Source organism: Mytilus californianus, unplaced genomic scaffold (assembly GCF_021869535.1).
Source record: "Mytilus californianus isolate M0D057914Y unplaced genomic scaffold, xbMytCali1.0.p SCAF_10, whole genome shotgun sequence".
Classification (NCBI taxonomy): domain Eukaryota; kingdom Metazoa; phylum Mollusca; class Bivalvia; order Mytilida; family Mytilidae; genus Mytilus; species Mytilus californianus.
This window is the reverse complement of record NW_026262582.1, coordinates 70,669,362-70,695,283: the sequence shown is the minus strand read 5'-3', so window position 1 is coordinate 70,695,283 and position 25,922 is coordinate 70,669,362. Positions and strand designations below refer to the sequence as shown.

The 25,922-nt window shown below is 33.3% G+C and overlaps 1 protein-coding gene across 1 annotated transcript; it reads right to left on the bottom strand.

Annotated features, from left to right (window-relative positions):
• Positions 1 to 1,379: 1,379 nt before the first annotated feature.
• On the bottom strand, positions 1,380 to 25,922 carry LOC127718447 (uncharacterized). Its single transcript, XM_052224467.1, has 12 exons — positions 25,678 to 25,922; positions 23,398 to 23,703; positions 21,156 to 21,518; positions 20,100 to 20,209; positions 17,755 to 18,963; positions 16,908 to 16,947; positions 11,563 to 11,843; positions 10,605 to 10,632; positions 6,294 to 6,650; positions 4,958 to 5,236; positions 2,747 to 3,092; positions 1,380 to 1,649 (listed from the first exon to the last, which is right to left on the bottom strand). Exons 1-11 carry the CDS (start codon positions 25,715 to 25,717, stop codon positions 2,758 to 2,760), a joined length of 3,348 nt encoding a protein of 1,115 aa, XP_052080427.1. The 5' UTR covers positions 25,718 to 25,922; the 3' UTR covers positions 1,380 to 1,649; positions 2,747 to 2,757.

Below are 25,922 nucleotides of genomic sequence, written 5' to 3'. Positions count from 1 at the left end.
TATGCAAATATTCAAAGTCAATCAACAATGACTGAGGTACATGGCTAAACAGTCTTCATGTAAATGAGATGTGCCAATGCTAATACAACAACATTCCAAATACCATTTACTTATTATAAGTCGTTCCCTTTAAACAAACCAAAACACAATATTAACTTTAAACTATGTAAAAGTTTCAAAGTCAATGAACCATGAAGAGGGGCTGGGGCTATATAATCTCCAGGGAAACGATACTTGCAAATGCCAATAAATTTGCATATCAAATTTCAATGACTTAACATTAGCAGTTCATCTTAAACTGATCTAATCACAAACTTATACATGTAAACTAAGCAAAAGTTTCAAAGGCGATAGACCTTGACTGAGGGGGCAGGGCCAAATATTCTCCATGGAAATGAGATGCTCTAATGCTTATTCAACTGAATACCAATTAACATTGGCCTAATACTAATGACCTAATCACAAAATAATACAAATTAACTTAGCAAAATTTTCAAAGTCAATAGACCATGACTAAAGGGGCGGACACAATCTCCATGGAAATAAGATATGCCAATGCTTATACAACTGCATACCAAATATCATTGACCTAACAATAGTGGTTCCCCATAAACTGACCTAATCACAAACTAATACATGTAAAATATGCATAAGTTTCAAAGTCAATAGACCATAACTGAGGGGACAGGGCCAAATAATCTCCATGGAAATGAGATGTGCCAATGCTTATACAACTGCATACCAAATATGATTGACCTACCACTTGTTGCTCACCATAAACTAGACCAAATCACAAACTAATACATTGTTGATGCCGCCGCCGCCGCCGGAAACAGCATACCTATGTTTTGCTTTTTGACTCCGTCAAGGCGAGACAATAAAATAAATATCCGTATCATTTTTGTTTCTTTAAGGTATGAAACACATGCATCCACACAGCGCAGGTAACAAACCCTGAAACAATATAAAATAAATGTCCATATCATGTTTGTTTCTTTTAGGTATGAAACATATGCATCCACACAACGCAGGCAACAAACCCTGAAATCAATATAAAATGCAAGTCCATTTCATGTGTTGTCTCTTTAAGCTATCATACATACTGCTAACGTTTTCCATTAAATCTGCAGAATACTATTTGATTATATTATCATAATGCTATGTTACATATCTACACTAAGATAATCTACAACATTTCACAAACCGTTAATTCAATACTGAATAACTTACAAACTTAGATAAATAGCAAATTATCTATGAAAAAAAATATAAATGATAACATATAATATAATTAAGATAAACACTACTAGTATTTGAATCAGACAGTGATAATTTGTTACTCTAATAACTGTACAAAACAACAAGATTAAAATATAAACAGATATGTACATATCTTTATCAGTTAAAAAGCAAAAACACACAATATAAGAAAAACATAAGATACTGATATGTTTATATATGGATGAACATTAACTCAAGTGATATTGAATTGGTTGTTCTTTTAAATCTTCTGCCAATCATTGTCTTCTCTGTTTTTTTGTGTCTTAACAATCAGATGTTGAGGAAAACCTGTTGACATCGAAAATGAGATCATACTGTTGATGTTAGCAAGATTTCTTGAATTCCATCTCAGGTATTATCTGTTGTCTCTGAAATAATAAGACATTATTTCATCACAGAAATTGAGAAAAAAACATTGAAATCCCTTATTATATGTTTCATAATGAGTGAGGATTTAATATCCCTTAATATCAACATGAGATATTTAATTCAATGTAATGAGTCTGTGACAAGTTATAATTACTATTTAGATTAAATACTGATAGTTGAGATCAATTGATATCCCATTCTTATAATTAGCTAAATTTATTCCTTTTCTTGTAAACATTCTCTTTATTCTAAATAAAATGCCAGCATGGTGTCGTATGTCCTTTTCCAGCATCACACTTTAAAATCTGACATTTGTTTAATTTTCGCTTCACAATGTTATACAATTTAACACAAGGATAAGATTTGCATGTGTTTTGTATATTATTGAAGAAATCACACATTTCTATATTGTTATATAGGTAATATAAATCGTTTTGACTTTGAAAGTTGCCAATGACCTAAAAAAAAGCAAATGGAAATGTTTTAATATTGTTTCATGATGATGGATTAGCCAATCAAACAAACGCATTTCTCATATCACATATCACTTATTCGTATCACACTTGGTGCAGTGCAGTGTGATACGAGAAATTTCTCTTCATGCTAACAGTAGAGACTAAGCAGCTCATAACCATAAGAGAATGTAACTTTTCTTATAAAGAATGGAATAGTATAGTGGCATTTATGTAAATCAACCTTTATTTTTCTGTGTAGTGTATGATTGACTGGTGTTTGTCTTTTTGTTGTTTTTCCTTTTTGTGTATGTTATTGTCTGTTTTTATTTTCTTTAACACTGTTGTGGTGTATGGTGGACTGGTGTTTGTCTTTTTGTTGTTTTTCCTTTTTGTGTATGCTATTTCTGTTTTTGTTTTCTTTAACACTGTTGATCAAAACTGCACTTTCACAAATAAAAGTTTTCAGAAGAATTTAAATTATATATAATCGTCACCAACAAATTAAATTAAGCCCCAAATATCAAATCCAATAGTTAATTCCATATTGCAAATTATTTGATACTCAGGCTATTTATACTATCTTAGTATGATAGAAACATATTCAGAGTTTTAGATACAAAATGAATATACCTATAACCTACTTTCTTCCAGTTTATTTATAGCAACCCTGCAAGGTTGATAAATCTCTGCTCACAACTGGTGTGTTTTCTATTTCATCTGCCAGTTCTGTATAGACATAGTCGTCTCGTAGAGTTTTGAGAAATTCCATAAATCCCTTTTCACTTCCATGCAACAGCATATCCATTAGTTTTCTGTTTTTTTGTATTTGTGCTGGACAAGCATTTATCATTTGTCTATCAGCTATTGTCAAAATATCACATGATATTAACTGATCTACTATGTTTTCATGATCTATACAGCTAATGATATTTGAATAATTCTTCTGTAGACGAACTCTATACACTGGGACAGTCCTCTCTGACAATCCTACAATTTATTGTTTAACAGTTTTTATTATCACTTTATATACATGTATAATAAGAATAAAAAACAAGAGTTTCACGGGAAGTCATGATCATTGATCATGACCACAGAAGTATTAAATTATTTTGGAAAATCCGAGGAGAAACTTTTGAGGGAATTCTCAGTATGTAAATCAGAACAAAATAAACTGGAATTGAAGAAACAAAAACTGTATGTTTAAAAAAAAAATCATTTTAGTGAATGATGGTTGATGCAAAACACTGGTCATTCAGGTTTACATTGCAATTGTATCAACGACATAAAGAAATTCCAAACCAAGAATAACAAGAGTGCACACGCTGAAATGTCTCGCCTTCTTTACTAATCATTGATATTATGTTGATAGTCCTAAATATAAAGCTTTATTACAACTGTCACATAAACTTAACATTAACCAAGTAAACTAAACATTGACCAATGAACCATGAAAATGAGGTCAAGGTCAGATGAACCATGCTAGGCAGGCATGTACAGCTAACAATTCTTCCATACAACAAATATAGTTGACCTATTGCTTATAGTTTAAGAAAAACAGACGAAAACACAAAAACTTAACACTGAGCAATGAACCTTGAAAATGAGGTCAAGGTCAAATAAAACCTGCGTGACTGACATATAGATCATAAAATATTTCCATACACCAAATATAGTTGAACTATTGCATATAGTATTAGAAAAAAAGACCAAAACTCAAAAACTTAACTTTGACCACTGAACCATGAAAATGAGGTCAAGGTAAGATGACACCTGCCAGCTAGACATGTACACCTTACAATCATTCCATACACCAAATATAGCTGACCTATTGCATGCAGTATTAGAAAAAAAGACCAAAACTCAAAAACTTAACTTTGACCACTGAACCATGAAAATGAGGTCAAGGTCAGATGACACCTGCCAGCTAGACATGTACACCTTACAATCATTCCATACACCAAATATAGTAGACCTATTGCATACAGTATAAGAAAAACAGACCAAAACACAAAAACTTAACTATAACCACTGAACCATGAAAATGAGGTCAAGGTCAGATGACACCTGCCAGTTGGACATGTACACCTTACAGTCCTTCCATACACCGAATATACTAGACCTATTGCTTATAGTATCTGAGATATGGACTTGACCACGAAAACTTAACCTTGTTCACTGATCCATGAAATGAGGTCGAGGTCAAGTGAAAACTGTCTGACGGGCATGAGGACCTTGCAAGGTACGCACATACCAAATATAGTTATCCTATTACTTATAATAAGAGAGAATTTAACATTACAAAAAATCTTAACTTTTTTTTCAAGTAGTCACTGAACCATGAAAATGAGGTCAAGGACATTGGACATGTGACTGACGGAAACTTCGTAACATGAGGCATCCATATACAAAGTATGAAGCATCCAGGTCTATCATCTTCTAAAATATAAAGCTTTTAAGAAGTTAGCTAACGCCGCCGCCGCCGCCGGATCGCTATCCCTATGTCGAGCTTTCTGCGACAAAAGTCGCAGGCTCGACAAAAACCGCTAAAATCAACAACGGTGTCACAAGGATTGTAGGGTTAGCCTATATGAGATTACCCTTTCCCCATTTATTTTTGTGGGTTTTTGCATTGTTTAATTTCCTATGTAGTGCTTTGAAAACTGTTGCTTTTTTCTTTTTGCGCCATGGATTTGTCAGTCTACCATCAACTTCTGGATAGATTGTCCCTTTGGTTCTTTCGCCTATACAAACAAACATTAGATCTTTTTTTTACTTGAAATGTATCAAGAACATCAATGTAATACAAAGTCTACTATTTGTGAATTTTCATAAAAAGAAAAGACTGCTCATACCTTTATTTTGAGGTTGTTCTAATGCTTCACTTGAGCTTTCTTCCTGTGAATCCCATTTCAATTCATTTGCTAAATTTGTGTATCCACTTGCCCGTAGTGCATCAACAAACACAGTATAAGTAGACTGTCTCCTTTTATTCATTACTTCAAGCAATGCTTTATTCTGATCATCTTGTCTAACGTGATGTTCAATGCTGCGTCTGTCATCTGATGATATTACCAAATGGGTCATCATATAATCTAAAATCTGACTGATTTCTATATCCTGTATGATTCTCTCTGTATTTGGGAAATATGAAATAAATCTGATTAGACTATCATACTATCATAATAAGGATAATTTGTTGTTTTTGTATCTTTATATATCTTTGTCTGATTGCATTATTTGAATAACCACTGAAGTAAATAGCAAATTACTTTCTGATTTATTTTGATAATTTTTTTCAAGTGGTTAAACATCTAGTGTAGCCTAATATGATTATATGTCGGCAAAATTTACATGTTTGTTTCTCTGTTTTATGCGTAAAGTAGACTTCATGATGATGAATGAATGAAGACCATGAATTCAAAGTTGACAGATAGACATTCACACATCAATTTATCCAATACTCTGTGCTCCTTTCCTAGTTTCACATACCAGTTACTAAGGGGATATTTGATCTTCAAGAGGAAAAGACAACTGCTTCAAGTTGATAGCTCTTCTTATTTATCTGAGTTTAAACTGAGGCTTTTGGTTTGTTTTGGCATGTTGAGGTTGCCCAATATTTGTTTTCTGTGTAGAATAAGTTTGCGGCTTAATTTTAGTTCTTTTGCCATTATCTTAGGGTATTGAGTTGGCTATTTTTTATCTGTTGTTTTAGGTTGGGCAATTCAATAACAATTTTTTTAATATGTATAAATTTATCAACTATAGTTGATCTTTATTAAAAGTAACTCACTCAAGCACATAATCTAAAGGTAAATCAAAGAACCATTGAAATGAGATCATTGTCAGGTATTTGGTCAAATGGACGATATAAAAAAGAAGATGTGGTATGATTGCCAATGAGACAACTCTTCACAAGAGACCAAATGACACAAAATTTAACTACTATAGGTCACTGTACGGCCTTCAACAATGAGCACAGCCCAAACCATATAATCAGTTTGCCTTATAATGGTAATTGCAGAAACCACACTAAAGTTCAACTTCTTCAAGTGACATTGGATTTTAAGAGGTAGTTTATCAGAAATAACGGGAGTAAAATTGATAGGACATTTAATTCTTAACGTAATATATAGTCAATGCACAATTCTGATGTCAGACAAAGGAGTTACACTGTCAAAATGTACACACCTCTAACTTGTTCCTCTAATCCTACTTCTACTTGTTCCTTTAATCCTACTTCAACTATTTCTTCTAATTCTTCTTCATATGTTATGTATGATAATACACTAGATATTTCAAGGCGACAAAGAGCTTTGACTAAAACTTCATATGTAGCTTCTGGCAGTCTCCTAGACCTCCATGTGTTAAGGACCTCCTCTGTTTGGCCACGAAGATTTGTTACATGGTTCATTGCAATCTGTTGCATCTCAACAACTGATAGCCCAAGTTCTATTCCAAGCTGGAATGTTTGAATTCCAATATGATCAGGCAGTAGTTTTGTAATGGAACTTGATGGTCTAATAAGCAATTTCTCCTTTGGTTGGTCTGCAAAAATTATATATATAAACAGAATTATCAATTTCTTTTTATAGTCAACGTTGATTAATAATATTGTCATAAGACCAAAATTAAAATTAAGTTTGTTTCCCCTTACCCGACCGACCCTCTAAAAATCCGCCGACTGAAATAATTTTTTTCAAAAATTACGTTGTTGTTTTTTTTTTTTTTCGTTTCGCTCAAAAGTTCGTTTATTTAATTTCGTTTCCTTGAATGGTCCGTATTTTCAACATTCCGCGATATCATTGTCGCGCTTGTGTTTGCAGCAAAGGGTAAACAACGTATGCAATGATACTGAAATTGGAATGGAATAATGTTTTAAATAAATGCATCCGAGGAATCTTAACTACTCTTCCATTCTAGCTACGCCTTCAATAACAAAATGCGTAGCGAGAATGGCCGAGTAGTTACGATTGCGCATCCGAGCTCACCCTTGAGCTTAAATGTTAGGCCTGGTGTTTCTGCCGTGTTTGTGGTAAATCCCTGAGAGTGAGTTCGCCTTTATCAGTGGTTGACTCAATAAGTTGTATATTGACGTGCTATTTATGCTATTTTGTTTCATTTCGTATGTGATATTGGACCATACACTAGTTGTCTTTGGATAAAATAGTAGTTGATTTTTTTCGAGCTCAGTATCATATTGTGTTGTGAAAAGTCGAGATGACTATACCAGCTAATGCTTTGATAAAAGTTCTTGTAAGTTCTTATGTCTTTTATAAGCTATAATGGGCTGATGATTAAATATGGTCACACATTCAGGGTTTTGTGAAATAAGATGCCAGTGTTTCATTATTATATTTTTAGTTTCTGTATAGATGGGTTGAATTTTGTTAACAGTACTAGCGGATGCTCCCATTTCGCTGGGCGATGTGTTAGCAAGTTTTCCCTTTCTGTATTTTGTGTTTGTTAAAAAAAAATCGTTGATTTCAGATATTTGATATCCTCGTTTGAGCTTCTTACTGTTTTTTAAGATCAGTTTTGCTGCTTGTGTTTCTGAGATACCTCAATACTTCACCCTTGAAAAATCCTTTCAATGAAAACACTTTTTGGGTGAGAGCAGTGTCTGTGCAGATATTGATATGTTTCAGTTGGTTTGATATTGGTTTTAATGTCTTGTATCATACTATGCCTTCGTTAAAGAATCTTTCTCCTTTGTATAATTATGACAGTGTCTAAGAATATTGTTTCATTACAGGAAAATTCGTAGGTGAACTTCAACTATCATTATCATTTTGTTTCTCTGTGTTGAAAGTGTTGTAAAATGTGTTCAAGAATTAACAAACATTGTAAGGTCTGCTAACTCAGCGAATACTGATCCGCACATAAACATGGTAAAGTTTATTGTTAAAAATAAATTCATAGTTTTCTAGAATAAGCCTTAATAGGCGTAGTCATACTCGCTTGGATCACGGTTTGTGGCTTCTAGTATTTCCTTAAATGAAAAACAAGTGTACATATTTTTTGCATCGAATGTTACTAGGTAGCAGTCTCGTTGGGGTTTTATATTTTCAATTGAATTAATAAAACTATAAGAAAAATATAGAACCGTGTCTCAATTTATATGTGGTCTACTCTAAGTCACAAAGACATTGATATTTACAAACATTTTCTAGTCTGAAATTGTAAGGTCTTCTTGTCATGCATATTACATTATACAGTATGTTGTTTTAGTATCAATAAAGTTCAATTTGTTGTTTTCCTGTGTGTTAGATATATTTCAGGGATTTTCTCTAAAAAAAAAAAAAAAAAAAGCCTACCTACCTACCCACTTCCAAAATGGTGGGTAGGGTAAGGGGAAACAAAGATATTTTTAATTGCAGCCTAAACTCACCTTTCTTACTGACATCATTTAGAAACCATAATTGTCTCCATGTGACTATGACCCAAAAATCAATACAAGCCTTTTTTTTTAAGGGCCAAAGTTTGATTTGGGTTATTTAGAGAAATGTGGTCGAAAACATGTCATTTAGCAACATAAAGTATTTTCAGGGAACCAATGATATATATGTAAGTGAGACATTCATTCACCATATTAGAAGCCCAATTAGACAATATTACAAACTGTCTAAAAGCAACAATTATTGTTTTAAAATGACCAAATACTTTATATACGATAGATGACCGACAGTTGTTAACTTGTACCACATCTTCTTATTTGTATATTTATAAATTTTGCGTTTCCAAAGCTTTATACTATTAACCTTCATAAGGAATGCTGACACCCGACCTTTGAAAACCAAGGACGTTTACATATAAAAACATGTGAGGCGCATTATGATAACCCTTGATGAAAATAGAAATAATCTAATTATTGAAATAAATTGAAACTCATAGTATTTTGCCCAAAATAACATGATAGTTTTACAGTGTTCCAAAGCTACTTATTTAATTGGAACTATAAATCTACACTATATACAGTTAATACAATGACTCAAAGATGCATTATCATTTATCAATACAATGTCAATTTCAAAAGGAAAATGAGCACCTAAGTGCAACTAAAAACTGGGAATTATGAATATGCAGTCTGCAGATATGACTAATTTCATAATCAAACAGAAGTAACCCTCCAAAAAATCATTAGGATAACTAAAAATAAAAGATGTAACAATAACTTATCTCAGTGAGTTCTGTGAAGGTTTCAATAGTTATGTAACACTATTCAGAGGCGGCAACGGATACAAAAATATGCCCTTTTCAAAAAGCGTGGAGAATAAAAAAACATATGATACAAGGTTGATAGTGTTTCCATTATCTAATACTAAGTTGATACCACTTCTGGTGGACTGTTGATAAATGTATCTGCCAATGGACTGTTAGATCCCAAGGGTATCATCAGTTCAGTAGTCAGTCCTTTGATACTGACAATATTCAAAGCGAGCTTTTCTGTATGTCTCTTTCAACTAATGAGAGAATAAGGTCCATCAGACAAAGCTGGTGTTTTTACCAATCGTTTTAGGTCTATTTTTGTCAATAGCTCCTGATCCTTTGTACTAATACATACTTGGCATTCAAAGTTTCTATTGTGTAGCTTAATATGATTATACGTCTGCAAGTACTGATTAGTCTATTTTTGGTGATATCCATTTGACATGGCTCGGTACTTATACATCCCGTAATTGTGTTATTGTACTATGGTAAATTTTTGTATTTTTGTCTTTCATTTTTGTTTGTATGCTTTGTCTATATGTCTTTTTGTGTTGCTTTGTCACATATTTGTTTGTTTTTTTAGTGATTAAGATTATAACACAGTGTTGACTGTTGTACCCCTTTTTGACATTTTTACCTATTATATACGTTTGTTTTGTTCCCACATCGTTGTCAATATAATGGAATTTTATACGACTGTCATACAAGTGAGAGGTTATGCTAGATATAAAACCAGGCTTAATACACCATTTTCTACATAAGAAAATGTCTGTACCATGTCAGAAATATGACAGTTGTTATCCATTCCTTTTATGTGTTTGAGCTTTTGATTTTGCCATTGGATTAGGGACTTTTCGTTTTGAATTTTCCTCAAGAGTTTGGTTTTTTTGTGATTTTACTTTTTTGTAAGCTTTCTTGATTTAGGTAAATACAGGCACAAGCTTCAGACTCACTTATTTATAAAGCATTATCTTCATTTTGTAGAAATTGATCAAAACCATTTCTGAAGGACTGCTATTCTGTAAAGGGTTAATCAGTTACGTGGTCCGTTCTGTAGTACTGTCATGACTTTTAACATATCTTTCTTAAATTCTCCTTTGTAACAATAATAATTTGCATATGAAATAGGAAACTAAGGTTCCAACTTTTCATACGAAGCTGAAACATTTTGGTGTAATAGTTTTTCGTGCACTCAAGTTAGGTTTTAAGATTGACCATTTCTTAAGAAGGTAAATCCAGAAATGTGTTTTATAAGTGTAATGTTCTTTCTAAACTTCAAAAATTTTGACTTACCAAACTCTTTTTGAACTTCTCTTGAAATCTAAAATAAGACATGCATATCAGTCATAAGACACACAATTTTGAAATAAAAAAATAGGTTTTTCCTGTATGATCCCATATATATAAGTTAGACACTTTTTCTTTCGAGCCCATACATTCGCATCCTCATGTCTTTCTGTTTTATGAAATAAAGAAGCACTCACTGGTTTTTGGCATAAAATCACCTTTGCTGTTGACAGATTTTGTCAAGGACCTTTTTTTTTTTTCAAACATTGGTCACAATAATTATTTCGAGGGGGCCTCGGTGGCCAAGTGGTCTAAGTAGTTATACTACTGTAATCACTAGCCAGTCAACACTGAGGTTGTGAGTTCGAACCCCGCTCGTGCGGGTGCACTCGACTCAAATCTTAATTGACTAGGATTGTCAGTTTTCCTATGGAAGGTCGATGGTTTTCTCCCGGCACTCCGACTTCCTCCACCAATAAAAACTGGCCACCACAAAATAGCCCAAATGTGGCGCTTAGAAGTGGGGTTAAAACACGAACAATCAATTGATAATTATTTTGAGAGAGGACACTCTTAAAATGAGGACAAACAAAAATCATCCAAGATACCAAACAAATAATTTGGAACACCAGACCTGCATTTTTGGAAATCTAAATCAATCAAAAAATTTGAGGAGCATTACTTGCTGAAAATTACAATAGTAAAAGATTTTGTCTTTCTATTTCATTGTTTTTAATCCATTTTAATATTTTCTGGCAAAGTGAAAATAGATAATTATAAGGTAACTCTGTGAAAATGGTACTTGGGCACGTTGTTCCGTATTTTTCCCCTCTTATATTTGATGTGTTTCCCTCAGTTTTGGTTTGTGACCCGGATTTGTTTCAGTTAAATCGATTTATGACTATTGAACAGCAGAATACTACTATTGGCTTTATGTAAAATAACATAAAACATATATCTGTACCTGACATAATTTGTGAATGTCAATATCTTCAACTTTCATGCTATGCTGAAGCTGCTTGAATGAGGCATACAATGAACTCTTCTTCCAGTCATATAGAGCGTTGATTTTGATATCAAAAGATCCTTTGTTGATTGACTCATTAATTATTTCCCAAGACTGAGCAGGTTTCTTTTCCTTTAGGTGCATATATATTTTTCGTATTTCGTCCATTGTCATTTCAGCTGCTAAGCGTCCCAAGTGTCTATCATCTGGATTGCTATCTAACCATGCCATATCTAGACCTGTAATATATCGTAACTTACATTACTGCAAATTAAAACTTTGCAAGATTAAATGCACAAAAAAATTCTGATTTATCTTATTCTTATTTAAATCTCTGCTTAATTTAGACTAGTAGACAAGACATCATAGAATTTTCAGTTTGAACAAGTTTAACTGTGCTATCACTCATAAATAATACTGATCAGAGGTATAAATGAAGGAGATGTAGAGAAAACATCAATGCGACAGCAACCCAACGACACAAATAACAAGGACATACATTGATCAACATATAGTCTTTCAAAAATAGAGTTAGCAATATGTGAATTGATAGGTTACTGGTTCACTTATGTAAATCTAATGTATGATTTGCTTTTAATTTTATAGGTTGGCATGTGTTAATATTTCAATGTCATTTATGTACACCAATCGATTGGCATGTGTGGATGGGTAAGTGTCATTTATGTACATCCAATATGTACATGATGTAATTGGCATTTATCCTAATGATTTTTTATTCAAGTATCACTGATAAGTCTTCTGAATATTAAAGGTGTGTCTGGTGTTAAAATTACAAGCCTGGTATTTTCGATGATTTTTTTTTATGCAAGTCTAATATCTGATTTGTATTTAATCTTATTGATTACTGTGTGTTAAGTGATTACTGTCATATATTAAAATGTACATCCAAAATAAGATTTGTTTTTAACCTTATAGGTGAAATACCACCATTGATTTTCCCCTATTAGTCTTTGTAAAATTTGCACTTTTCAAAAAAAAAATGCAGAATATATCTTTGTTTCAAATAAAGAAATACTTGGCATGAGTAAAGTTTTATCCTGTCCAGTACTATAGACAAAATTTCACATAACATTTTATTCCATATAAGAAAATAACATCACTGGAAGTAACCAATCAAATGTTCACCTCTTTTATACCTGTGTACAAGCTTTAGTAACCATGTCACCTCAAGTTTCCAAAATATTCTATAGAAACACCAAATAAAAAAAAGTAGAGGCTCTCAAGAGCCTGTGTCGCTCACCTGATTCTACTTTGGTTTTGGAAGTCATGTAAAAATAGATTAAAATCATAACAGATACCCTAATAATTATTGAGGTCAAATTTGGTTTAATATTGGCCGCGTAATTTGATAAAAAATCTTGGGGTATGTATTTCCGTAGGGTCATTATGTTAAACTAAGTCCCCTGCTGGCGGCCATCTTGGATGATGGTTCGGCTACAAAGTAACAACACTTAGTCAGCACCTCATTAGGATTATTCATGCCATGTTTGGTTTCATTCTATTCAGTGGTTCTCTAGAAGAAAACATTTGTATGTATTTCCCAAAGGGTCCTTGGTTAAACTTACTTCCCCTGCTGGCAGCCATCTTGGATGACAAATCAGCTACAAAGTAACAACACTTGGTCAGCATCTCTAAAGAAACATTCATACCATGTTTGGTTTCAATCCATTAAGCGGTTTTCTAGAAGAAGATATTTGTATATATTTCCCATAGGGTTCTTTGTTTAACTAAGTCCCCTCTGGCAGCCATCTTGGTTAATGGATTTGCTAGAAAGTAGCCACACTTGGTCAACACCTCATAAGGAACATTCATATCATGTGGTTCTTTAAAGGAAGACATTTGTATGTATTGTCCATAGGGTCCTATGTTAAAAGAAGTCACCCACTGGCAGCCATCTTGGATGATGGATTCCCTACAAAGTTACAACACTTGGTCAGCACCTCATAAAGAACATACATGCCATGTTTTATTTCATTCCATTCAGTGGTTCTCTAAAAGAAGACATTTGTATGTATTTCCCTTAGGGTCCTATGTAAAACTAAGTCCCTCTCTGGTGGCCATCTTGGATGACTGATCGGCTTCAAAGTAACAACACTTGGCCAACACTTCATAAGGAACATTCATGCCATGTTTGGTTTCATTCCATTTAGTGGTTCTCTAAAAGAAGACATTTGTATGTATTGTACATAGGGTCCAATGTTAAACGAAGTCCCCTGCTGGCGGCCGTCTTGGAAGATGGATAGGCATCAAAGTAACAATACTTGGTCAACACCTCATAAGGAACATTCATGTCATGTGGTTCTCTAAAAAAAGACATTTGTATGTATTTCCCATAGGGTCCTATGTTAAAAGAAGTCACTTTCCTATCGAAGGTCGGTGGTTTTCTCGGGGCACTCCGGCTTCCTCCACCAATAAAAACTGGCCGCCACGAAATAGCCCAAAAAACGGTGCTTAAAAGTGGCGTTAAAACACCAAAAATAAAAAATAAATAAATAATAATAAAAGAAGTCACCCACTGGCAGCCATCTTGGATGATGGATTCCCTACAAAGTTACAACACTTGGTCAGCACCTCATAAAGAACATACATGCCGTGTTTTATTTCATTCCATTCAGTGGTTCTCTAAAAGAAGTCATTTGTATGTATTTCCCATAGGGTCCTACGTTTAACTAAGTCCCTCTCTGGTGGCCATCTTGGATGATGGATCGGCTTCAAAGTAGCAACACTTGTTCAGCACCTCATAAGGAACATTCATGTCAAGTTTGGTTTCATTCCATTCAGTTGTTCTCTAAAAGAAGCATTTGTATGTATTGTCCATACAGTCCTATGTTAATAGTTATCGAAGGTACCAGGATTATAATTTAATACGCCAGACGCGCGTTTCGTCTTCCTAAGACTCATCAGTGATGCTCGGATCTAAACTAAGTCCCCCGCTGGCGGCCATCTTGGATGATTGATTACCTACAAAGTTACAACACTTGGTCAGCACCTCATAGGGAACATTCATGCCATGTTTTATTTCATTCCATTTAGTGGTTTTCTAAAAGAAGACATTTGCATGTATTTCCCATAGGGTCCTACGTAAAACTAAGTCCCTCTCTGGTGGCCATCTTGGATGACTGATCGGCTTTAAAGTAACAACACTTGGTTAACACCTCATAAGGAACATTCATGCCATGTTTTGTTTCATTCCATTTAGTGGTTCTCTAAAAGAAAACATTTGTATGTATTGTACATAGGGTCCAATGTTAAACAAAGTCCCCTGTTGGCGGCCGTCTTGGAAGATGGATAGGCATCAAAGTAACAACACTTGGTCAACACCTCATAAGGAACATTCATGCCATGTTTAGTTTCATTCCATTAAGTGGTTCTCAAAAAGAAGACATTTGTATGTATATCCCATAGGGTCCTATTTTAAACTAAGTCCCCCGCTGGCGGCCATCTTGGAAGATTGATCGGCTACAAAGTAACAACACTTGGCCGGCACCTCATAAGGAACATTCATGCCATGTTTGGTTTCTTTCCATTCAGTGGTTCTATAGAAGAAGTTCAAAATGTAAATAAAATGCTTCACTGGGCACAGCTTGATACGACCGCAGAGGTCGAACCCTGTACAGTTGGGGCAAGTATGGACACAACATTCAAGCTTGATACAGCACTGAATTTGGATTGTGATTAAATATTTGACACAGCATAGGTTTCTGGCACAGAATGAATGTGGTCTAAGAACTTAAAAAATGTTAATTTACCTATTCAAACCATATCATTATTCATTATTACTTGCTTTTAAATATAAATCAGAAATAACCAATTGAAAATGGAAAATTTTAAAGAAAAAAAAGGAAAAAAAAATCCCCCCTCAAATTTTTTGACCCCCCTTATAATTCATAACCCCCAAACTCAATCTCAGCCTTCCCTTTGTGGTATGGTACCTTGCAGTACAATTTCAGAGAGATCCGTACACTTGAACACAAGTTATTGTGTGGCAACTAGAAAAATGCTTGTTTTTTTACCCCTTTTTGACCCCAAATTCCTAAACGTTTAGGGCAATTACCCCCAAACTCAAACCCAGCTTTCCCTTTGTGATATGGAACCTTGTAGTACAATTTCATAAAGATCCATACACTTACACACAAGTTATTGTCCTGAAACTAGAAACATGCTTGTTTTTTTGCCCCTTTTGGCCCCTAATTCCTAAAATTTTGAGGCAATTACCCCCAAAATCAATCCCAGCCTTCCCTTTGTGATATGGAACCTTGTAGTACAATTTCAGAAAGATCCATACACTTACACACAAGTTATTATCATGAAACAAGAAAAATGCTTGTTTTTTGCCCCTTTTTTGGCCCCTAATTCCTAAAATTTGGAGGCAATTACCCACAAAATCAATCCCAGCATTCCCTTTGTGATATGGAACCTTGTGGTACAATGTCAGAGAAATACATACACTAACACACAAGTTATGTCTGGAAGTTACAAAAATGCTTATTTTTGGCCCCTTCTTGGCCCCTAATTCCTTAATTGTTAGTACCATAACCCCCAAAATCAATCCCAACCTTCCTTTTGTGGTATTGAATCTTATGGTAAAATTTAATAGAGATCCATTCACTTAAACTAAAGTTAGAGTGCAAAAACCAATGTGTCTTCCGACGACGACGCCGGACGACGACGACGCCAACGTCATACCAATATACGACCACAAAATTGTTTTGCGTTCGTATAAAAATTAACGACGGCGACGATGGACGACGACGACGGACTCCAAGTGATGAGAAAAGCTCACTTGGCCCTGTGGGCCAGGTGAGCTAATAATAGTTCTTTGAAATACCCAAAATATATGTTTATGATCCAGAAATTTTTTACTGCAATGAAATGTAGGATTAATTACCTACAACTGTCAAATTCAAGGGAATATTTTTTTTTTTTTCGACCCTTTCTCGTATGCAACCGGATGTGACGTACTATGATTTGGTGGTATTACACCTATAGATTAGCATGTGTTGATAGGTTACTGTTTCGCTTATGTACATTAAACATCTGATTGGACTTCGACCTTATCAATAGGTATGTGTTTATATTATGCTTTATATAGAAAATATCTCATTTGCCTTTTATTCATATTGATTTATATATTTTTTTGGGTTTGTCTCATTGGTTTCTCTAGAAAATTTTCTTTTATGTTTATAAACGAACACACAAACCTTTAAAATAATGTTTTTAGGTGTAATATTATAAATACTAGCAAATCAAACTAATGTTGGTAATACTAAGATATTTCTTACCAGGACAATCTTCTGGGCATCTGTCATCCTCCGTATGTAACTGTAAGATAAGATAAACTAAATTGTATTTTAATGAACTTATGATGTCTTAACACTTAATCTGATGCAGCTGCATGTATTGATGTTCTAGTGGATTTTGTATTTATACCAACTAGTAACTGTGAGTATTCTTAGATCAGCATTTTGATTCATTTTTCTTGTTGATATTTGATTTTGTCTGCATAGAACCCAAAATGGTGATTGAACCCTTTCTTACAGATTTTTACAAACTGTTTCTATTCTTATACATCCACGACTTTCAAACATTTAGCATTAAGCGTTCCTGATAAAGATCAAATCAGAAAAGTGCTTTGGACGCATGAAATTAAGAAAGCGTTGTTTTTTTTTGGGTTTTTTTGGTTTCTTTTAAAGACCGAATAATACATTATCAACTCATTGATAGTAATGCAGTCAATTTTCATACTTCATTTACTCATCCAATGCGGTAAATTCAGAACTATTCAGACAATTCCCCATGCAGTCAATTAAGATCTGTTCAGTCTATGTTCAGATTGTTAAGTAGTTTTTATCTACCTGTATACATCAGCATCATACTGAATTGTCTAAAAAGCTTCTGTACAGTACTGAATTAATAAGAATAAGGAATAATCTGAACAGTACTGAATGTACCGCAAGGACAAGTCTGAAAATTTACTGAAATAATGAACACATCTGAAAAATGAATTGTTCAAACTTTTCATATGATTATAAGTTCAAAATGACCGTTCAAGCCTAAAATTCATTTAAAGATGAACTGACTCTTCATCCAACAGCAAAAAAAAATTTAAATTCTATAAAAGATAGATACCTTGTCTGCAAACCATCTGGACACAATATAAGTCTTGTGTATTCTATTGTGATCGGGGCATGTCCATTCCTTCTTAGATCTCAACATGTGGTCAAAAAAGCAAAGATCTGACCCGCAAACTATACCAATTTGAATAGTAAAAGGCAAATCTCTAGTACAATCAGAATCATCTGAAACTGAGCAATAGAAATTGGAAATATTTGTAATTGCATGCGTGAGGCATTCCTGGGCTGTTGATGCAATTGTAGGTACAATGGAAATTTGGCTTTCTTTGTGAGAAAGAGAAACTATAAATCTATTTCCCTGAATGTCAATTCTCATGTCATGCTCATTATCAATTGTAACATCAGCACTGTCTGTAAAGATCATCAGGCGACTGGATTTAGCACTGACTCGAAGCTTCCACATTGATATGAAATTCGCAATGAATCGGTAAAGGATAGCAGGTGGTACAACTTCCTCCTTAAACCTATAAGCCAGATGAATGCTTCTGTCAAACTCTAATTGGGGGCTGTCTTCTCTTTTGGTACTAATCATGCATGGAACTAAGAAATATTCTGATTCATATTCATCGTCTTTTTGTCTACAAATTATGTCCAAATGAACTAACATTTCTACCATATAGTCTTTATGCTCTGAGATCTCCTTGAAACAGTCTTGTTTCCATATTTCATATAAATCCTTTTTCAACAATTTTCCACTGTCTTTGAGGTCTCCTAATATTTCAATGAGATGTTCTGGCCAAAACTGTTCATCAGTAACGATGGAACGTAGCACGTCTACCAAAAACACTGGATCAATAATAACATTATCTCTCAAGCAAGCTTCATCAAAGTAGATCAGTTTTCCCAGGGCATGGTTAACCTTCAGGAACTTTTTTAGCTGATCAGGGGTTAATGCATGTTTTTCATTTTGCTGGTTAAGGTCATTCAGTTCACCAATGGATAGTATTTTCTTTTTTTCCTCTACTTTTTTGGCTAATTGAAGTTCAAGGGGTACAAACTTGGTTGGCATCAATTCACCACAACAAGGATGGTCTAATGCAACTTCCACCAACTGCTTCTTCAATGTGTCTAATTCTTCGTCCTCCTTGTTTCTTGCATCCACAAAAATAAGTGGTTGATATTGAAGATGTTGTTTCCCTCCATGATTTTTGAAGAGTTCTTCGATTGAGTCTTCTAAGAATCGTCTCTGTTCCTCAACATCACCCTAAAATATACAAACATCAAAACTTTATATATACAATCATGTTATTCAAGAGATAATATTGATTTTTTTGTGTACAGGATAATTCAAACTTTTTTTTCTACTAAAACTAATCTTAATATACCCAAAGATATATAAAACAATGAGATACTAGCCAAAATCTTTTCGACATTTGCTTAAAATTGAAATATTAATTGCAAGAGTTTATATATCATTTCATTCTGGAATCACCTAAATTGAACAAAGGTATACAGAAAAATATATTAATTAACATTACATTGCGTTGTACATTTGTTGAGGAAGCATTAAATATGAGTTATATTACAACAGTATGATCAGGAGCAATTCCAAAATGGGTTGTTTGAATATTCAGAGAATTCCAAAGGAGATAGCAATTGACCATTTAAATTGTCACATGGGCACTAACTGATGCTGTTAGGAGGGATAGGTCCAAAATTGCCTACAACCGCCATTTAATATTTCAAGCAAAAATGGCCATTATTATGGATGGATCATATTTCAGAATGTCCTATGAAATGTTCCGGCTAAATTTTTGTGTACTTTCAAAGATCTGGAATGAAAATAGAATGTGTCAACAACTTTTAATGATTTAAAAATATAATGAAGATTGATTTAGTCTAGAACAATTAGAAAATATTTAAAAAAAAAATAAATTGCAAGTTCACCACTACAATACATTCTTCATGGTTTAATAGATCTATGTTATCAACAATAGGAGCTGATAGCAAAAATCTGTTTCATTATTTATAATTTGTGTTGAAAATCACTCATTTGTGAAGTAAGAAAAATGGGGGAAAAATCTTCAAACAATTTTGTAATAGTAGTGCATCACTTGTGTGCAATCTTTCTGTGAAAATTCAGTAGTCTGGGCTAAAAACTGTTAGAGTTATTTATACTAATATATGAACCATCTAGTAAATTAGACGGATGATCAAAATGCCACAAACAATTTCATTACGGCAGGTTCATATCTTTAACATATTTCAATCTTTCCTCAAGCTTCAGGGATAAAGGGGTTCACTGACGGATGAGTTGTCAACACAACATTCATTTACTACTCTGTCTTACATGGCAAAATTTAAGAGTTTCATAGTTTTTGAATTTATTTCAGTACTTACTTTTACTTGATCTTTGTGTGTGGCAACAAATTTGATTTTTGGGTATCCTCCATTTTCAGTCAAAGTCTTACAATATGTAAGGACTGAATTAACCCAATGGACGAGATAGACTGCAATAAACACATATTCATGTTAATATGTTTGAAAGTATACAATTGCATTCCAATAATTGCTTAACAATAGGCATTTATAAATAAATGAAAATAATTAATTCCCACAACCACTCTCTAATCATAGCAATCAAAGATATCTTGTCAATTGTAATATGCCTTGTTGAATTTAAAACAAAAGCAACTCTTCAATCATTTCAGAAGTTAGCTTTATTATCTTTCTTTTCAGGATAAATATGTTGCTGCTCCCGCAGACATAGCCTCAAACAATACAGTTTTACCTATTATGTCTGCTTGTTTTGTTCACGCATCGTTGTCAATATAATGGAATTATATGCGACTGTCATACAAGTGAAAGGTTTAGCTAGCTATAAAACCAGGTTTAATCCATCATTTTCTATATAAGAAAATGCCTGTACCAAGTCAGGAATATGACAGTTTAATGTGTTCTAGCTTTTGATTTTGCCATTTGATTAGGGACTTTCCGTTTTGAATTTTCCTCGGAGTTTAGTATTGTTGTGATTTTACTTTTTATTTGCATAACTCATAAACTGAATTAGCCAACAAACGAATTTAATGTTTAAACAGATCTTGTAATTGCTCTTATACATATAAATCATTCACGAGAAGGTGATTGTCTACCATCAGAAATTGGTCCTTCTCTCCATTAGTATAATATAAAAGAGAGCAATGAAATTCTTCCTTCTTTAATACAGTAAAAAAAAAAAACCTCCACCAATACGAATAGTCAGTTTATCTCGAAGTTAAATTAAACCATAAAACAAGATCTTGCTGCTGTATTCATCTTCACAAATGAGCCTATTGTTTGTTAATATTCAAGGAGAGCTAAGGCAATCAACAGTTTACCTATATTGAAAGACTATAAAATATCTTATTTGTATGTAAATAGACAGGTTGTTTTACCCATTTATAAATGATAACATACCTGCTGTATTCCTTTGATTATGGCAGCCAGGAAGGTCTATATAGTCTGGTATTTCTTCATTAATACCTTTGCTGCCATTAAAAATCAATAGAAAAGTACCTCTGCTAGTAATAAATAGTTGGTGTGTCATGTGATATATTTTTTGACCGCCAAAGTCCCACAAATCAATGGGGACAATTACCATTTCGTAATTGCCTTTATTACATTCAGATCGGACTAGCTTTATAATTTCATCCTCTGACATGTCCTTGGCAGTCAATTTATCTTCCGAGTCTCCCTCCCTCCCAGCACTATCATCTCTAGTAGCTTCATGTATCATAGCACTTTTATCGTCTTGTGATTTAAGATTTGCATCATTTTGACCTGAAAACAAAAAATAAGTTGCTTTTTGTATGTAAGAATTGATAATTGAAACAAAGTTTAAAGATAGTCGTGTATATTTGTTATATATTTGTGTGTCTCTTAATCACATATATCATGCGTGTAATTGGTAAAAAAAAAAAGGATAATTGTGCATTTTAAAGTTTGTCAAACAAGTTTTTTTTTACAGACAAATCAAAATTCACAAAGCATTGTTACACTTTTCAAATGTTTTGACTTTGAAATATATTGCACTGATATTCATTTAACAGCCATGTTTGAATACAAATAAATCAATGATTCAAAAGCATAGATTATTTTATAGATCTTTAAAATGATACATGTATGTACTAAACCATTTTACACCCAAATGTTAGACTGGGGAATAGAATATAGTCATCCTTTGGACTTTTCCATTCTATGCAGTAAAAACCTTATTAAAATTGGTGATACATTTAGCTGTGTGGGGTGTATTTAGATGCAACCACGTCCGGAGAGGATATGTGTCGCAAAAAATATATGGTGACATCTATGTTTTGGCATAAAGGTTAGTTAAATAAATGGTCTAAAGTGCGCTAGTTGATATGCCTCAGAATGAATGTTGTCTAAGACCTTCAACTTAAAAAGTTTGAAATTGGCCTTTCTCTTATAATAGTAAAACATAAAAAATATAAATACATAGTTAGATAAAGCATATCAAAGAATCTTTACAATTAGATTTCAGATGAAATCAACATAACTTTAATTTAGAGTTCTTTGGAACTCAATATTGACCAAATTGATAATAGGGACACAAGGCCATAATTTAAATACACATCCGGCATATCAAAGAACTTTATGAATTATTTTTTTGTTTAATTTGAACAATCATTATGGTTTATTAAGACCCCGATTTGGGCCGATTTGAAAAAGTACGTACAGACGGAAAAAGAGTCCAAAATCCATAATATGAATACATGGTTAGATTAAGCATATTAAAGACACAAATGACTTCAATTCCTTGAATAATACTCCGATTATATCAAGAAAAAACAATTGATACAAAGTACAAAAAAGTTTCGTTTAGCCCCTTTTAGTAAAATGTTTATGGCCTTAACCCACAAAATCATTCCAAATTATCCATTTTCGGTACAGTGCCTTGTAGTTTAAATTTCACAGAGACCCATAGACTTATACTAAAGTTCTTGTCTGGTAACATGGTAATCCTAGTCTTTAAGGCCACTACTTCCTATACAGTTTGTCCATAATCCCAAAAATCATTCCCAACCTTTCTTTTTTGTATGGAACCTTTGGCTATAATTTCATAGAGATCCATAGACTTATACACAAGCTATTGTCCGTGAACATTTAAATCCTAGTTTTTTGGTCCTTTTAAACAGTTTGGCCCATAACCCCCAAAATCAATCCCAACTTTCATTTTGAAGTATGGAACCTTGTTGTACAATTTCACAGATATCAATACATTTATACACAAGTCCTGAAAAATAAAAACTACTTTTTGTTGGACCCCTCATTCCTAAACAGTTAGGACAATAACACAAAAAAAATCCCAACCTTTCTCTTGTTGTATGACACCTTGTAGTACAATTTCATAGAGATCCATAGACTTATACACAAATTATTGTCAGGCAACATGTACATCCTATGTTATTGGTCCTTTTAAACAGTTTGGGCGATAACCATCAAAATCAATCCCAACCTTGTTTGAAGTATGGAACCTTGTGGTGCAATTTCACAGCTATCAATACACTGTTTAAAGACGTTGTTGGTTAACATAAACTGTGACATGGACAAGGTTTGGCACAACACTGATAAGAACAACTAGACGTTCACACAATATGATATGATTTTTACATTCACACATATTATTAACAACAAATACCTTTAAATACTTTCTGTTTTCGAATTGGGAGACTGAAGAATGCTTTAAACTTTGACTTTATTGTGTGTACAACTGGAGTACTGACATTAGACTTAACACCACTTCGGTCTGTCATTTCCTCTTCACGTTTTGCAGCACTTGGACTTGATGTAACATGACCTGAACTGGATGATACAGAACCTTTGTTTTGGATTTTCTCCCTATGTTTAGCATCAAGAGGATCTGCCATCTCCTCGTTAGATTTTGTAACACCTGAAATTTCTTTACTCCGTAGCAAACTTTGCACGGTTGCATTCAAGATAGTCCCTGAAATAATATATAATCTGGTTTATCAAACAAAAGTTAGTTTCAAAGACATGTGTTTTAATCATTAAAAAACATAAATTCACATCAACTTAGGAAATACTCTTAAATTACGACGTATTGTTAAGAAAGGCATTGCATGGTGACATATGATTACATTGTAAAACGTAATCGATTACAACTGATTAATGACTACAATTACCCCTGGCCCTGGCACAATACAATGTAAAACATTTCAAACAAGAAAATCATGGACTTAATTTAAAGGTAGACCTAGAGTATTGGCGACAACTCTTACAAATGTATTCGAAGTAATTTATGCATTTAACCCTGCAGTAATTGAAACAGTAATCAAGCATTTAAGTTGTTTACATTTGATTATTAAAATTGATAAAGGAGTATCTAAGAGATTAAGACAAGTTTGACTCCACAAAGCATCAAATCAAGGAATTTTTTTTTCTTCAAAAATTTAAAAATTAAACTTGAAAATGTAGAAAATTCAAATTTATACGATATGATTTGAACATCCATCCCAACACAAGCTAATGCTAACATATAACCTATATTGTTACAAAGATAGTTCTTGGATAGTGACAGACTGTTATATATTAAATAAAGCGTCTGCTGGCTTGATGATAAGGGAATTTTGTAGTCTTCGGGAGGGAAACCAACGTATTGTATTAAAATGTTGCAGGAATTACACAATGTTTTTTTTGTTTGAGGCAAATTTTGAAAAAATTATCTGAGCATGCTGAGCAGGCCAGAATTTTCCAATTATTCATGTATTTCAAACGACTTATTTACATTAAGGCTACAGATATTACCATGTCATTTCATATTTACCTTGAAACATATTTCTACAATTCGAAAATTATGGGAGGTGTCTGCTGTTATTCTGCGGTTTACATGTTGTATAGTACTATTATATAATTTATTTATGTATTTCTCTGTGCTGAGTGTTCTAGCGTTTGTTTGTACTGTATTCCTGTCACGTAGTGTTTTCATTTTAGCGGTATTTTAATTTTGCCATATAAGCAGGAGGTTTGGCTAGTCATAAAACCAGGTTCAACCCACCATTTTTTCTTAAAAGGTCCTGTGCCAAGTCAGAAATATGGCAGTTGTTATCTACAGTCTGTTTTCATGATATGTGGCGTTTGTATACTGTTGTAGTTCAGTGTTTCTTGTTGGTCCTTTGTTTTTCTATTATAGATAGATGTATGTATGTATGTACGTATGTACTGGTAGATTCCTCCGTTATCCGAACCACCCCTGGAAAGCTGCAAAAGGTACCGTGGAATCCTTTCGGGATTATGTTTCCCTCGGTTTTACTTTGTTACCATGATTTGTTTGTGCTTAATCGAAATTATGACTTGAACAGCGGTATACTACTCTATTTATCTACTACATATACCCTAAACACAAAAAGCAAAAAGGCTATGGCTGATGATGCTTTCAATAGTGTAAATATAAGAAAAAATATAAGAAATGTTGGGGCATTACTAATGATTTAACCACTAAAGTCAAAAGAATAAACAAAAAACCAAGGTGATAGACAGCATCCAAAGAAAACAAATAATAAAGACTATAAAGGTTTTCAGATCTCCTACCAGATAATATCAATATCAATATCAGTAATATATACTCAATAAGAGTGAATTAAATAACAAAACTTAGATTTAGATGTTACATTAAAAGTGGCATTTTAAATTGTTTTTTGTTTAAACTGAAAAACCCAAACTATAAGAAATGTTTTTAAAAGTATTAATTAACATCAAAATACCTTGAAATATAACTCTAACTAAAACATTGACTCTAATCTGAAGTTTAATTCCAAATATAACTGGAGATACATATTTACCTTACATTATAACTCGAACTTTGACCAGTTATCTAAGATCAGACCCCTTCTCTGAGTAAAACACATTACTCTGAGATTCATTTACAGGCGTCAATTTCTATTGTTTATATTTTGAATACCTTTCTGTAAGAAAATCCAACAACGTTCCTTTATATTCATTCCAGCTCTGCCGAGATAAATCCATATACCATCTGTTGACTCCCGCTGCTCAGGAGCCTCATCTCCCACCAAAATCTTTGCTAAACATGTCTTCCCCACCCCAAATGGACCAGTAAGAAAAACACGATTCCAAAAACATTTGTATGAACCACTGGTTAACAGACCTTGGAATTCTATATCAGAAAAAATCTGTCTTCCTTCTTTG